Here is a 16,874-nt window from a genome sequence, read left to right as displayed (position 1 = left end):
AATAATGTCTTAGATATTTGAGAACACTTAAGAAGAAGATGATCTTTCTGGAACTGAGACTGGCAAAAGTAGGAATAAATAGATCATAACTGAATGTTATAAAATAGCATAGTATGAACACACTGAGCCATTTTCTTAAAATCTTTCCTCGAAAATTTTAAGTAATACCTTCTGGAGTTTATAGAAAGAACATAAAAATTAAAGAAAAAGCTTTAAGACATCTTTTTTCAACACTACTGTAATCCTGCCATATGCTTCTCTAGAAAATGTAGCAATGCTTTTTCGGGATGCTCTGCCTAAAGCTATATACAGTTACAGAAATGTATGATTCTAGAGAACTTATGAGTAAATTAATAAATTAGTATTAACTTTTGTCTATTTTGGAACAGTAAAGAAAGAAGACATTTCAGTTCTTCTCTTTATGTGGACTAGTTCAATGGAATTCCAGTATGGCCCTATGCAACCATCTAATAGATTTTCTCCTCAATCTTTTTTTATTTTTCCTTTATACTAAAGCCTGCTTGCTGAATGTTCGGACTTTTAAAAATTATTCAATCACAAACTAAAAGCAGATTGAAATATCTTATTAAGAATAGAAACACACATTGCTGCACAGCTTGCTAGGGCCATTCTCTTTCAGTAATTATGTATTTTCTTGCTCTTTTAATACTTTCCAAAGCCCATGAAACTAAGTACTAAAACTTCCAATACCTGTATATATAAAACTCTTTGATCTAGTTCTATCAGTGATAGTAATTAAAATTGTAATAAAGGCCAAAAGAGTTATTGAAGTTATTGTTTTCTGAATACTAGAACATAGTGTTATATCTACAGTTATAAAATGAATAAATGAATATTAATTTTTAAAAAGAAACTCTATATGTTTTTAAGCTTTTTTTGCTAAAGAATTGTATGTACTACTTAGCAATAGTTCATATTCCAAAATGCCATTGTTTCTCAGTCTGACCAGCTGGCATGATCTAGGCCACAACTTTGTAGTTAAGAACTCAAAATACATTGCAAACAGAAGAAAGATTAACTCAAGCAGCTGTTTAAGATCTGTGAAGCTGCCATTCATGACTGAGTTAAGGGAGGAACTGAAATCGCAAGAGGATTTGTCCATACACTAAAAAAAATGAAAGCCAAGAGAATAAAGAGGGTGTCTACTTTCATGCAGTGTATCAACAACACATGACTAAACATGTGACTCTCTTCAGCCACAGAAAGTGAAAGTGGGGACAGCTCTCCATTCAATACTTATCACCACTGGGGACCTCCAGTGAAAATGAACGAAAAAAATTACTGAGCTTTCAGCACACTAATTTAGTAATCTTATTTTAACAGTTCTTCAGGAGGAGAGTAATTCACCACTGACAACTTTCTATTTATATTTATGTCCCAAATCACTGTAAATTAGTAATTTAAATAGTCCAAGTAGAAACAGATCTCAAATCACAAAAATGTCTTTCTGGATGCAATTCCAATATTTGAACAAACAAATCACATGAAAAATACTTAACCCATCAGGCAGAATTCTGAGCATGACTGCCTTTTCAGAGGATGGAGAAACTACTTATCCAGCAACATAGCACAGGTATTTGTGCCTCAGTATAAAGCACTCACCCACTATTGACATTTCAGGAACACTAGCAGTGTAAATTTCTTCTGGAAATGTTGGTTCATTGTCATTGATATCATGGATTTTGATGACAAACTCAGATTCAGGTTCCACTGGTCTCAGAGTTCTTCTATTAATAGCCTGGGCACGCAGGGTGTAAAAGGCTTTCTCTTCCCTGTCAATTCTCCGAGTAGCATGAATGTCACCTGTTTTCTCATCAATTATAAAAAGAGTACCAGCCCCATCTCCTGACAAAATGTATTTCAGGGATCCATCTCCCTTGTCCTGGTCAGAATGAAGCTGAAAAGGAAATAAAATTAGAGCATTTTATTTAGAAGCAGTTTATTTTTTTTTTTTTTAATAATTATTCTATATTAAATAATTCTGTGTACAAAAAAACACGTTTAATACCAACAAAACACAGTAATCTTCAGTCACCATTGACTAACAGTCATGATGACATACTGAAGCATTTGTTTCCTAACAGCTCTAAGAATCTTTTGACTTGACTGTTGTGGCAGATTTAGCTTTGCAGCAACACCTGTTCTCTGCTAAGAAACCTTTGCACCACAATTCTTAAAGAAGATTCTTATGTTAATACTGACCTTTTTCTTCCTCAAAGAGATCCTATTAAAAATTCCCAACCTCCTGTGCTAGCTATAAATTCACTATGTAGCTAAAGACATGACAGAATACACGACGATTAAGGAAAATCGAAAAACTGGTTTAATGTCATACTAATTAAAAAAAAAAAATCATATTATTTATATTTCTCCTAAATTGGAGAACATTTAATTTCAAATTATTATCATTTTCACTCCATCAACTAATGTAAGTAGCCTAAAGGAAAGAAACAAATTTATTAAGCATTCAGTATTGATTTAATACTCATTATGTAAGTAATATAAAGCTTAACTTCATCTCTTAATGACCTGTGGTACTGACTGATTTTAGTACACCCATAACAAAAAAAAAAAAAAGAAATCAGTATTACATTGCTTTGTTCAGAACAGCAATGTGGCTGGCTCATTTGATCTTTTGCATACACTAACCATAATTTCTGTTGGAAAGTTCCCTCCAATTTCACTGATTGCATAATTAACTGAAAGAATTTGACATTCAGATTAATTTTCAGCAAGAAATGTATACTTTTTTATTTTGGAGTTCATCAGAAGTTTGAAATCAAGTAGAAGCTCTGATTACAAAAAAGAATTGCAAATATACTTGCAGTGGAGCTTGTGGAATCCTGGATCGAAGCATTTTTGGTAGAAATTCAGAAATTCATCATGGCTCTGAACTTTGATTTTCTACATAAGAAAATTTTCTTTCAGTTCAGAAATAAACCTTGGGAAACACTGTAAATATTTATCAAAGAATGACAAACTTTACTTACATTACATATGTGTATGTTTACTTTACAAAATAAGTATTTCCTTAATCTTTATTTCATTCTATAACAAATAGGAAGTTCCACCAAAAAATGAAGAGTAGGAAAGTAGATGTTAAGAGGAATCTTTCCCAAATACATCTTATTTTTTTCTTTACCTTCTGTTTCTCTTGCTGAATTCAAACTGAATGCTTCAGGCCATTCTTACTCCTTTTTTGGGAGTGAACTGTGAACTTTAACCCCCCATGCTCTTCTCTTGATGGCCAATTAAAGTTGTGACTTCTCACCTTTCTAAGTAACATTCTTTTCAGGGGACTGGACAGTATCTTGCAGGCTGCAGCCCATTCTGTAATGTCATTTAGTGTAACTAGTTCTGGAAAGACTTTAAGTGTTTTCTTCTCCAGAGAGGAGACACCACCTTATCTTCAAACATATTGTGGTATCAGAGCTTACTAGTGGCCCATGACCAACATGGTATAATACAGTATTTTCACAGCAGAATGATGAACAGCAGTTATAGGAGGTTGCTCCTCCTTAGACATGTGTGCTAGAAATACAAAATAAAGCACTGTTTGAGCAAGAAAGATTGGGAGGAGGAAGAAAATCTTTAAATTAAATGCAGTTTTCCTATATGCTTTCCAAAGACAAATCTGGTATTACAAATTCTTACAAAAGTTGATGATAGTACATTGAGGCTGCAATGCCTGTTCTTTTATTCAGAAATCAGTAGAGTCTGGAAAAATACGTTCTAATAAATTCTCTATCTCCAGAATAGCATAACCCCATGGAAACAGTTCCCAGGAATAGGATCTGGCCAAATTTAACTCATGAATCATGCATGTAAATTGTTTTGGAGAGTGATAGTTAGCAAAAGCATGCCAGGAACTTTAAAAAAAAACAATAGCAATTCCAGTAACCATATTCTGGTGCCTGAGAATGCTGCTTGGCACTAGAAGCACAAACACAGTGTAGTGACCAGAACTAAATCAGAAAATGAAGAAAACTCCTACACCACATATATATATGAACAATTTCAAACAACTATATTTTTATCGAAATCTAGATTTAGAGTTAAATTTTTCAGCATACTTATTTGTCTAATATGGAAAGTACCATCAATGTTGATGGTTTCCTATTGCTCCTCTGTAGCTAGGTGTGTGTCAAAAATTTTTCCTAAGGTGATTTGGAAGTTCACTTACTAAGTAAAAAATTCTTACTAAGCTTTTTTACACTACTCACCTCTTACCTTCACCAAATTCAAACTTTATAGCTTTTTCCCACCTATATTAGCCAAAAGACTGGAAAAGGATTTTGAGACATCCGCATAAAGGCTTTTAGGGAGCTGCTAGTTGCATTTCTGAATAACATATTTATAAGGAATATCAACCTGCATAGTTTAGAGCAACACTTTAAGCTATAACACTTTGCATTTTCTAAAGAATGCTGATAACTTCCCTTTGGATTGGCAATCCAATTTGAATTTTATGCCTAAATATAACAGTCAATAGTTGTTGTAGGAAAACTTCAAATTCAGAATATTTCAGAAGGTCTTGTGGGTGACCATGAAATAAAAAGCTATATATACAACAAACAAGGCTTCCAGAGATAATTAAAGGAATGAAAATGTGTATTATGTGTAAGTTAGAAAAAGAATACCTCTTATTTAATTTTCTTAGCTCTTCATGCAATCCAGATGTTATCAGAGGACTCAAGATGGCTAAAGACCAGGTACTTGACAGCCTTTAACACTGAATCTCTACTCAGTTCTGAAATGCATGAGCTGTGTGTCAGTCAGCACTGCAAAGTTTTGTCATTTTACTCTAGTATTAAAAAAAGTTCTGCAAAATATTTCTCTGCTACTTTTAGTATAAAGTGTTTCCTATAGTTATTTTGGCTAATGGGCATCTGTGATTCATGTCAGCCAAGCTGAGAAAAGCAGAGACATCTGTTTCATTTAGAAATTTTATTGCACAAAATGATCAGCTGTGAAGATGTGGTTTTGTTTTTGTATCTGCCACTGATATTTTGCAAACTCCTGTTTCAGTGAATTTTTTTGCTGTTCTTCCACAGAAACACTTCCCTTTTCAGCTGTCAGTGAAACATACTTTATATATAATTTTTCTCACTTTATAAAAACCAGGGCATCTGTTGGTTTTATTATATATAGCCCCATTTCATCTTACAGGAACTGCAATTACTGTGGAACACAATTTTGCATATTTGTACATCTACCTAAATTGGTGGAACAAACTTTTAAATTGAGAAAGATTTCATATACATGAAAAAGGAAGGTACTGTAAACCATTTGATATTATTAATTCTATCATTAAACAGAAGATAGTTAATATTTAGAGAGGGTAACAAAATGGATTGTTATGTGAATGCTTAAAAAAGTAACTGAGTTACCAATCCAAGAAAGAGAGAAAAACATGTTCTAACTGATGGATTTCTTTTTTTCATTAACTGCAAGAAAAAACAGTTCATGAATATATATTATCTTATTCTTAAAGGTAAATGTAACCAAAATTAAAATGAGCTAATGAAAAGATGCCACAATCAAATTCAGCTCAGTATCTTTTAAATCTGTAAAGGATCGTTGTGAAATGTCTTTCAGAAGTCTTTAGATGAAGAACATAAGAATTCTGCTTTAAAAATTACTTGAAAATTACAATGTGTGGGTTCTATGTTAACTGAGATCCAGTGATTAAAATCAAACCTGCCAATTACAGCAGCGATGGTTTTCTTCCCCTCACACACTTTGAATTCCACCACAGTCTGAAATCTACTAACTGAATATAAAGGTCATGGACTTTTTTTGAATAGCATACAAAGTGTTAATCCTATTTTCACAAAAAAGCCAGAAGACGCTACTGTGAAAAACAGAGCAGATTAGTTTAGTCAGATCCATTTTAGCATACAAACTACTTCTGGAATTGGAGATTATTTATGACAATGCCAGAGGAAGACTTTAAGATTTGTCACACCTATTTCCATTTGAATTTCAGATTCAGAAGTCCCTCTATGATTCAGTGATTGGTATTCAGATAACTAGAGACCAGACCTTCCTACTGTAGGCATTAATACAGTTCAATATGATTTTTATCTTAATTTAATATGCTATATCATATAGGAGAACTTCCAATCATAGAATCATAGAATGGTTAGGGTTGGAAAGGACCTTAAGATCATTTAATTCCAACCGCCTGTCATGGGCAAGGATGCCTCACACTAAACCATGTTGCCCAAGGCTCTGTCCAATCTGGCAGAGTTTACAGTTTTCTGTTTTTATACTCTTTTCCAAATAACAGACTATTCCAATATTACCTCACTAAACACATTTTTACTCTCCTACTTTATAATAGTAATTTTTATTTGTAAAATCTAGAAAATGGGATTCTACTTTCTTCTGCAATATATTTGTCAACATTTCAATTTAATCCAAGTATCACAGAAACAATGAGACCTCAGTACACTCCTGAATTACTCTTTTAGATTTTATTCAAACAAGTCCTTATTTTCTCCTAATTCTGACGTCAAATTTCAGGGAAAAGTTAACCTATTAGAATGTAACCTATCAGCTGTTTTCTAAGTAATCACATTAGCCACGTGATGCCAAAATATACCTGTGGAAGCATTCACAATTTCACTCTGAGTTTTCAAGAGCACACATAATATTAGCAGATTCAACAGGATAGAATAATGATGATAGTCTCTCTAAACATAATCTCAACAGTGAGCAGATTTACATGAAATCAGCAGATCATAGTTGATACAGAATTCCCACAATGGACATATTTATTTTAAGCATCACGAACTGAATTATTAAATGATGCAATTTAACATTAGCTACTCTTATTTTAAAAGACTGTCAAAATAGCTCATATCCTATGCCATATTCTCTTTGTTGCCATATTTAACCGTCATGGTTTTGAGCCAGATTTTACCCACCAAAAAGATTCACTTATTTCAATTTATCCTTTAGGTAACATTTAAAGCAAATCTCTTCAGTGATGCAAGGTTTTGAACTAAGTTTTAATGAGAAATGTCACACATTTCATTTTCTCACCCAGTTATGTTGTCGCTTTGCCAGTCCTGTGCTATTGTGTGTTATTTAAAAGAGGAAACAAGTGAAAAGGAAAAAGGCACATTTTAAAAGGAAAACTTTGTAAGACTTTGAAAGATAAAGCGAGAGCAAACTAAAATGGAAGCATAGCAAGCAATGCAAGATAAGGAGACCTCTGAAATTCTTTTCCTTGCTGAGAAGTAGCAACAAACAGAAATTAAAAAGTCCAGTCTGCAGTGCATTTTCAGATAATATTAGTTTACTTTAAATTGATTCATTATCTAAAGGAAAGATAAAAGTCATTGTTACCATTTTTATTAAGAAACATTACAGTAGTTCCTTGCTGTTCAAGATTTTTGTTTGTTCCTACCAAAGTTTTACAATAGTAAAAGATAAATTAAAATTAATAATAATTCTAGGATTTCTTTCCACATCCCTGGTGAAGCAATATCTATGACAGGATTAGAAATATTATTTTCCCAGCTCCCTAAAATCTTCATGACAAAGTGATATCATCTTCAAGATTCTCAATTTCCACAAAATAATCATACAGTAAAGGTACTTTTTCATCACTAGACTTGCATTTTTGTTCATTATTGTAGCTTTTTCTAAATGCTTCACAATCTGGAGAAGGTAGATGGTCCTGTCACTGACAAAATGTTCTAGAAGTTCACCTGAGAAAGGCAGTTTCTTTTTTTTACAACACATCATACAAGCAACAAAGAATCTTATATAGATGCACTGAGTCAACGTTCCAATAACCAAACTCCCTCCTCAAGCCAAGGTCTTTAGCTGATGTTCAGAGAGCTAGAACAAGAAAGTTTCAGCTGAACAAGAAAGTTTCAGCTTCATTAGACTGTTTCAGCTTCTACACCACAAGGCACACAAGTGTTGAGCTAGCATGACCTAGAGACTAATTGAATTTCATACACCAAAGAGTTCTTGCATGAGCCAATATGCATGCTGTCTTTCAATTTTATTGTAATAACACAGTCCATACATCAGGTGGAGACAGAAAGTAGAGAAGTGCAGTGAAACTGAATGATTAAATAGTTTACAGAACAGTATCTCTATTCCACCAAGGATTGGCCTAGAAAGTCTAATAAGCTAAAGCAATACATATCTTTCATTTACTGAATTCAGAAGAGCTTTTATATATTCAAAAGCTTTGGTTTTGTCTGTTTAGCTTTGGTTTTTTTTAAAGGAAAAGTCACCACTAATCCTCATGTTCTTTGCATTAATGACAACAAAGAGCTAATTAAGAAGCAATTTCAGGTAATTCCTTTTTTGTTAAAAAGATGTCTTTTCTTTTTTATTATAGGTTATATATGTTTTCCTAAAATATCTGCGTCATTAACAAAATAATCATTAAAACAGCATTAGTTTTTTATATATCCTAATTTACAATTTCATTTATCCTAATTTACAATTTTCACTATAGAAAAAAAGCATTACACGCTTTTTTAAACAAATGCAGAACACCATTAAGAATAGTGATGCTTAGTTCATTTTGCTTGATGCTGGAGGCCATTTAAAAACAGGTTAAATAGGATCATCTTTGTTTCCACCTGAAATCACCGTAACATGTAGCTTGGTAAGAGCTGTGAATATTTTCTGCCTTTATTATGTGTGCATTTCTGTTCATGAATATTCTAAACTATATATATATGTATCTTTGGAAGAGATCTACTTAAAGGAAACAAAACAAATATACCACAGAAAACTGAATGACAATGTCTTCCAGCCGGGAAATGGAAAGTGCCAGCTAAGGTGAGGGTGTGTGTGTATATATATATTAGAATTAAGGCATAAAAACCATTAAGGGGATATTTAAATGATCTCCCAGTGATATCCATGATAATACAGTGTTATTGTAAAATTTAATCCCAAAGAAGGGAAGAAAAGAGAGAGAGTAGACATTTTTCATATGTCTCAGGAAAGTAATGATGAATCTGAAGTGATGCTACACCTAACACGGTAAGATTTCAAACAATGAGGGACGAAGATGTCTTCAATAAATCTTGGCTTCATTTATATCACAATGACATCAGTGAGGCTATTCATGTAATAGATACATATTCCAGAAGCAATGTATTGATATCTTAAAACCCTACAGACGTAGTCAAGATTTAAAGGTAGATCTGTGAGAGAAGAGAGGTGGAAAATGTATAAACTCTTAAATGTAACTCACACTTATTACCCATCAGTTTTCCCTCTCCTTTTAGTAAATTATGAAATCCATTATTCTAGAGAATAATATTCTCAAGAAAAATATTAGCTACATACCAATTACTAAGAAAAGAAGTTATAGTTTCAATCATAAGATACAATTACATTACAGAAGGGCTGAGGATTGTAGGGATCTCTTCAGGTCATCTGTTCAACCCACTCCTGCTCAAGCAGGGCCACCTGGACCCTGTTACCCAGGACAATGTCTAGACAGCTTTTGAATATCTCTAATGATGGAGGCTCCACACCCTCTTCGGGAAACCTGTGCCAGTGTTCAGTCATCCTCACAGGACAAAAGTGTACCCTGATTTTCAGAGGGAACCTCTTGCATTTGATTTGTGCTCACTGTCTCTGGTCCTGTCACCTGGCACCACTGAAAAGAATCTGGCTCTGTCCCCTTTGCACCCATCCTTCAGGTGTTTGTAAATATTGGTAAGATCCCCTCTGAGCCTTCTCTCCTTTAGGGTAGCGAGTTCAAGCCCTCTCAGCCCTTCCTCATGTGTGAGGTGCTCCAGTCCCTATGTCATGCTTAAAGTCCTTCACTGGAGTTTCTCCAGTATGCCCCATGTCTCTCTTGTACTGGGGTGTCCAGCGCTGGACACAGCACTCCAGGAGGAGTGGCCGCACCAGTGCTGAGTAGAGGGAAAGGATCCCCTTCTTGACCTGCTGGCCATACTTTGCCTAATGCAGTCAGTAGCCATCTTTGCAGCAAAGGCACCTAGCTGGCACCTAGTTCATCCTAGTGGCTAGTAGAACCACCGGAGTCTTTTCCGCCAGGCTGCTTTCCAGTTGGCCAGCCGCCAGCATATACTGGTGCATGGGACTGTTCCTGCCCAGATGTAGGACTCTGCATTTAGAATCATAGGATAGTTACGGTTGGAAAGGGCCTCAAGATCATCTAGTTCCAACCCCCCGCCATGGGCAGGGACACCTCACACTAAACCATGCCAGTCAAGGCTCTGTCCAACCCGGCCTTGAACACCGCCAGGGATGGAGCATTCACAACTTCTCTGGGCAACCCATTCCAGTGCCTCACCACCCTCACAGTAAAGAGCTTCTTACTTATATCCAATCTAAACTTCCCCTGTTTAAGCTTTAATCCATTACCCCTTGTCCTGTCACTACAGTCCCTAATGAATAGTCCCTCCCCAGCATCCTTGTAGGTTCCCTTCAGATACTGGAAGGCTGCTATGAGGTCTCCATGCAGCCTTCTCTTCTCCAGGCTGAACAGCCCCAACTTTCTCAGCCTGTCTTCATACGGGAGGTGCTCCAGTCCCCTGATCATCCTCGTGGCCCTCCTCTGGACTTGTTCCAACAGTTCCATGTCCTTTTTATGATGAGGACACCAGAACAGCACACAATATTCTGAATGAGGTCCCACGAGAGCAGAGTAGAGGGGCAGGATCACCTCCTTTGACCTGCTGGACATGCTCCTTTGGATGCAGCCCAGGATACGGTTGGCTTTCTGGGCTGTGAGCGCACACTGCCAGCTCATGTTCATTTTCTCATCGACCAACACCCCCAAGTCCTTCTCTGCAGGGCTGCTCTGAATCTCTTCTCTGCCCAACCTGTAGCTGTGCCTGGGATTGCTCTGACTGAGGTTTAGGACCTTGCACTTGGCATGGTTAAATTTCATCAGGTTGGCATCAGCCCACCTCACAAGCGTGTCAAGGTCCCTCTGAATGGCATTCCTTCCCTCCGGTGTATCAACCAAACCACACAGCTTGGTGTCATTGGAAAACTTGCTGAGGGTGCACTCAATCCCCACTGTCCATGTCTCCAACAAAGATGTTGAACAAGACCGGTCTCAACACCAATCCCTGAGGGACACCACTCGTTACAAGTCTCCAGCCGGACAATGAGCCATTCACCACAACTTTTTGCATGCAGCCATCCAGCCAGTTCTTTATCCACAGAGGGGTCCATCGATCAAATTGGTGTCTCTCCAATTTAGAGGCAAGGATGTCATGTGGGACAGTGTCAAACGCTTTGCACAAGTCCAGGTAGATGACATCAACTGCTCTGCCCCTGTCCATCAGTTCTGTAGCCCCATCATAGAAGGCTACCAAATTGGTCAGGCAGGATTTCCCCTTAGTGAAGCCATGCTGGCTGTCACCAACCACCTCCTTGTTTTTCATGTGCCTTAGCATGCCTTCCAGGGGAATCTGCTCCAGGATTTTGCCAGGCACAGAGGTGAGACTGACTGTTTCTGTAATTCCCTGGGTCATCCATTTTCCCCTTCTTGAAAATGGGGGTTATATTTCCCTTTTTCCAGTCATCAGGAACTTCACCTGACAGCCACGATTTTTTAAATATGATGGACAGTGGCTTGCAACTTCATTTGCCAGCTCCTTCAGGACCTGCGGATGGATTTCATCAGGACCCATGGACTTGTGTACGTTCAGGTTCTTAAGGTGGTCTCGAACCAGATCTCTCTTACAGTGGGCCTAAGGTCTTCATTCTCACAGTCCCTGCGTTAGCCTTCCAAGACTTGGGTGGTGCGGTCAGAGCCTTTGCCAGTGAAGACTGAGGCAAAGAAGTCATTGAGAACCTCAGCCTTCTCCAAATCCAGGGTAGCCAGTTCTCCTGATAGCTTCCGGAGGGGGCCTACGTTGTCCCTAGTCTGTCTTTTACTCGCTATGTACCTACAGAATTCCTTCCTATTATCTTTCACATCCCTAGCTAATTTTAATTCTAACTTGGCCTTAGCCTTCTTCACCTGGTCCCTAGCTTCCCAGACAACATCCCTGTATTCTTCCCAGGCCGCCTGTCCTTGCTTCCACATTTTGTAAGCCTCTTTTTTCCTTTGAAGTTTCCTCAGCAGCTCCTTCTCCATTCAAGGAGGTCTACTGGCCCTCCTGCTGCACTTCCTTCTAGTTGGGATGCAACACTCCTGAGCTTGGAGCAAGTGATCCTTGAATATCAACCAACAGTCTTGGGCCCCCCTGCCCTCTAGGGCTGTATCCCATGGAATCTTCCTAAGCAGGTTCCTGAAGAGGCCAAAGTCTGCTCTCTTGAAGTCCAGGGCACTGAGCTTGCTGCACGCTCTTCTCACTGTCCTGAGGATCTCGCATTCGACCATCTCATGACCACTGCATCCAAGGCTGCCCTGGAGCGTCACATTTCCAACCAGCTCATCCCTGTTGGTGAGCACAAGGTCAAGCATGGCACCTCTCCTTGTCGGCTCCTCTATTACTTGCAGAAGGAAGGTGTCTTCCAAACAATCAATAAACCTGCTGGATTGCTTGTGCCGGGCCGTACCATCGCTCCAAGAGATATCAGTGTGGTTGAAGTTCCCCATGAGAACAAGGGCCTGCGAGCGTGAGGCTGTTCCTATCTGTCTGTAGAGCGTTTCATCCACAGATTCCTCTTGATCAGGCGGTCTGTAACAGATCCCCACAATAATGTGCCCCATAGCTTTTCTCCCTTTAACCCTGACCCACAAACTTTCTTTTGACTTCACCTGGTCCTTCATGATGTTCCTGTCAGCCCATTTCTCCTGCTGAGGTCCCTCTAGATGGCAGCACGACACTCTGCCATTGTCAGCCACTCCAAGTTTTGTGTCATCTGCAAACTTACTCCGCCCTAATGAACCTGGTCCAGTGGAGAGTATCCTGGAAAGGTCTGGGGGCATTTATCTGCAATGGCGCCTTGTAGACATCTTATGGACACCTCAATTACGTACAGAATTACAATTACATAGTGAAATTTAAGTGAATTTAATCAGTTTTGTATTAAGACTAGGTAGGTAGCAATGATTAAAATTTAAATTAAAACTTCTCCTACCATAGCAGCCTATTTTATTCCACTATCAGACTAAAATACCAAAATAATCAGACTTGGATATAAATTTTGGCTCAAATCACACAGAGTATTACCTGTTATGTACATATATACAAGACAGCATCATCAGATCAGTGAACTGTACTCCTCAACTTCTTTTACAGGATATATGGCATAAAGCCCATCCTGATATTTCCTGCTACAAATTAAGAACCATACTACATTGTAATTGCTTTCCTTTGCAATATTAATTGCTGTATTAAAAAATGTAGTCTGTGGACTACATCACTGATGAAAAATTATTTCTAACTTATGTGAACTCTGGTAATCAGCTGATAGGCCCGGTCAATATTTCCATAAAACTTGCATGACTTTTCCGATATTTGTAAGACATGAGAAGCATGCTTTTTCCTAATCTCCCTTTTCCTAATTTCCAATAAAATATATTATATTGGTTATGCTGTTGGTGTTTGGGTTGTTTGGTTTTTGCTTTTTTTTTTTTTTTTTTTTTATATCTCCTTAGTTTGGAGATTTATCCTGCTTTATCATTTATTCTATAATTCTATAAAAAGAATTGTACACCATTTGTAGAATCACAGAATAGTTAGGGTTGGAAAGCACCTTAAGGTCATCTAGTTTCAATCCCCCTGCCATGGGCAGGGACACCTCACACTAAACCATGTCACCCAAGCCTCTGTAGAACCTGGCCTTGAACACCGCCAGGGATGGAGCATTCACAGCTTCCCTGGGCAACCCATTCCAGTGCCTCACCACCCCTACAGTAAAGAACTTCTTCCTTATATCCAATCTAAACTTTCCCTGTTGAAGTTTTAACCTGTTACCCCTTGTCCTATGACTACAGTCCCTAACGAACACTCCCTCCCCAGCATCCTTATAGCCCCCCCTAAAAAAACCTAGGAAATTCCTAGAAAAACTTCCTAATTCTCTTTTATGGTACACAGTCTTACACAGCACTTGAAATAGTATTTCTTGATCCTTCAGTTATTTTGTCTTCTGTAGCACATCATTATCCCTTTCTGGCAAATACAGCAGTATTACTGAAATCTCTACCATTATTCTTAAATGTTAAGCCTTGATTAATCCCATGCAGCTCTTTTCAGTATCACACTGCTCAGCAGCCCTGTAGCTATTGCATTTATTTTATGTAGCTTTTACTAGACAACATGCCATTCCTTACACATAGCCAATGGTCTGTCACATAACCTGACATAACTAAAGAGATAATCATAATTTTCCTTATCTTCCAACTGTATTAGTTATCTAGCAAATTCATTACCCTTTTCCAATGACCAAAGACATCTTTCTGAGTCCTAAAGGTATTTTTAAGTCATCTAAGGAATCTTCTCCACTGACATCCTCACTAGCATCACTATGTAAAAATGTGGTCATACTCTTGCACAGTACCTCTTACAGGTGACAGGTATTTTTAAAGTACAGAAGGACTGCTCCATGAAAATTTGCAAGTAAAAAAATTCGTATCAATTTACAGAAGTCCTGTATCTTTTCTGGCTGCATTCCATCATAGGTACTATTTGGCTATACCCATTTAGCCTCTCCTGAAACTCATATATTCTCTTTGTCACATTAATTTAATGTTTCACAAGTACCTCCACTTCATTAAAAGTTTTCTTAAATTTAAGTAACATGGCTTGGAAAACTGCATAACCCTGTCTATCTTTTCTGTTTTCTTCCTCAAAATAGATTTTCCTCAAAATGACATTTCTTTAAATTCCTACTCTTTAAAACACAAAATTCAAATAGAACCCTCATTTTTTTTCTCCCTGCTTACGTCACCTCTTACACAGTTGCATTAGTCATTTTTCTCACCATTAAAATTTAAAATATCAATATCATTTTTATCATTTAGTACTAAGCTAGATAATTAATAACCCTGATTGCCTAAGTAGTAATAGTTTCTGATTATTATATTCATGTCGAAATAATATTTCTTAAATAATTCTACTTCTTAGAGATCCCATTTGTAGTGGAATTAGCAATCATAAAGATGGAGACTCAGAAATTTTAATTTATGTATAGTTTATATCAAATGCCATATCTCAAAAAAAGGTACTCAGAAGTTCTCTTTGGAAGATGGAGTTCTTAATATAGAAGTAAGAAATCTTTATTGCTACTTCATGTCTCTGCATATCAGGTGTAATTTGTCCTACTAATTTATTCGAAGATTTATTCTACTAATCACTGTATTGAAGCATGTGTACTTCTAAATCATATGTCATTACAAAAAATTATTAAAACTTTTTAGGAAAAAAAGCAGAAAAGTATTTTTACAACATAAAACAGTTTCTAAACTAAATGGGAGAAAATATAGTTATATGTGTACATATTTAGAAGGTCATCTGCATTTGATTTAAAAAAAGAAATCAAGAGGGAAAAAAAAAGAGGCCTTAGAGGATTAGCCTTTGAACTCCTGCTGAAACTATTGGCTATTTATACATTTATAGTTTTTGAAAAGGCCTATGTCAAACATTTCTAAAGCTCTCTTTTCTACCATGTTTTTTAATTCCTTGAATGAATGCATGAATGTACTGTGGTGAAGAGAACTCTACTTTTCCTGATGTATGACTTCGAATATAAATAATTTCAGTTTTGTCAGTTCTTTCCTTTCTGGAATATCTTTTGTGACAAGCAGGCACAATTTTAAAATTGAAAGAAAAACTGAACTGAAAGGAACTGGGGAGTTCAAAGTAAACTATTCCCCTGTTTCTTGTAGTATTTTGAAGCATGATGCCATTTTAAGAGCAATGCATAATCAGATACAACCTCCAAGTTTGGAAACCACCCAAGAGGGATACAACTGTTCTCTCTGAAGGCAGCAAAATGCATCTTACTGGTGATTTTACACCTTTTGGAAGGTGTCATAGCTTAAACTATCTTCCTTCTAAATCTTCCCAACAACTGATCAACAGTATTGCAGTTTTTTTTCTTGCAAAGAGTGGAATTGTCTCTTTTAGAAATTAGTTTCAAAATGGCTATTAGGGGATTATTAAGTGAAAAAATACCCAAACACATGTTAAAGTAATTTTCTCAGAGACTGAGAATGGCAGTGGCAGAAAACCTATCCCAGTAACTAGCAGGACCATACTGAACATTCAGTATCATCACTTTAAGTTCTCATCAAATTGATAAATGTCTTGCACTCAAGTATGAATGTGAAAGAAAAAGTTAATTTAATTTTCAACTGATTGATAACTCTGTTTAGTAGAATTTAATGTTTCAAGCCTTATTTCCTGTACTTTGTACTCCCTACAAGAAACAGTATACAGTTTTAGTTTGTTTTCCTTAAGGAGATAAAGCAAATAATGCTTAAAACCACCTCATGTTTTTCAGGATCTACTGCATCTTCCATGCATTGAATTTCAATTAAAGACCATTAATAGTGTTAAACTTATGTTTAACAGTGTTAAACTCATTAAATATAATACCTAAGGTCATATAGAGGCCAAGGAGAAATAAGAACAGAGTATCAAATTAGCATTTGCTTGAAAGCTGAGCAAATATAACTTTTAGAGATGATATCCTGCTTCATTCACTATAACTCTTCCAGCTATCATTACTTTTAATAGTATGCAAAGTACACATAAAACTGTACCACAGAAGTGAAAAAAAGCCCTGGACTTAGTGTTTAACTTCAAGCTGCTGTCTACAAGCACATTTAGTTGTGTCTACCTAAGACAAAGACATGCCTACCTGAGCAGTGTCTTACAGTTATTTTTCATGTAGTTCTTCTCTATTTTGGAGTCCTATAGTCTCAG

At 36.7% G+C, this 16,874-nt stretch overlaps 1 protein-coding gene across 1 annotated transcript in view; it reads right to left on the bottom strand.

Annotated features, from left to right (window-relative positions):
- The window catches only part of CDH10 (cadherin 10), a gene marked incomplete at both ends in the record, with an annotated part of 54,150 nt that overhangs the window by 29,744 nt on the left and 7,532 nt on the right, over nucleotides 1-16,874 (bottom strand). The window contains one exon of the mRNA XM_080609786.1: nucleotides 1,624-1,918. Within this exon, the coding sequence (XP_080465912.1) occupies nucleotides 1,624-1,918 (295 nt within the window). The remainder of the gene's footprint in view (nucleotides 1-1,623; nucleotides 1,919-16,874) is intronic.

This window comes from Psittacula echo (genome assembly GCF_963264785.1).
Source record: "Psittacula echo genome assembly, chromosome: 2".
Classification (NCBI taxonomy): domain Eukaryota; kingdom Metazoa; phylum Chordata; class Aves; order Psittaciformes; family Psittacidae; genus Psittacula; species Psittacula echo.
Note: the sequence above shows the minus strand (reverse complement) of the source record. Positions and strands in the feature narration are given on the sequence as shown.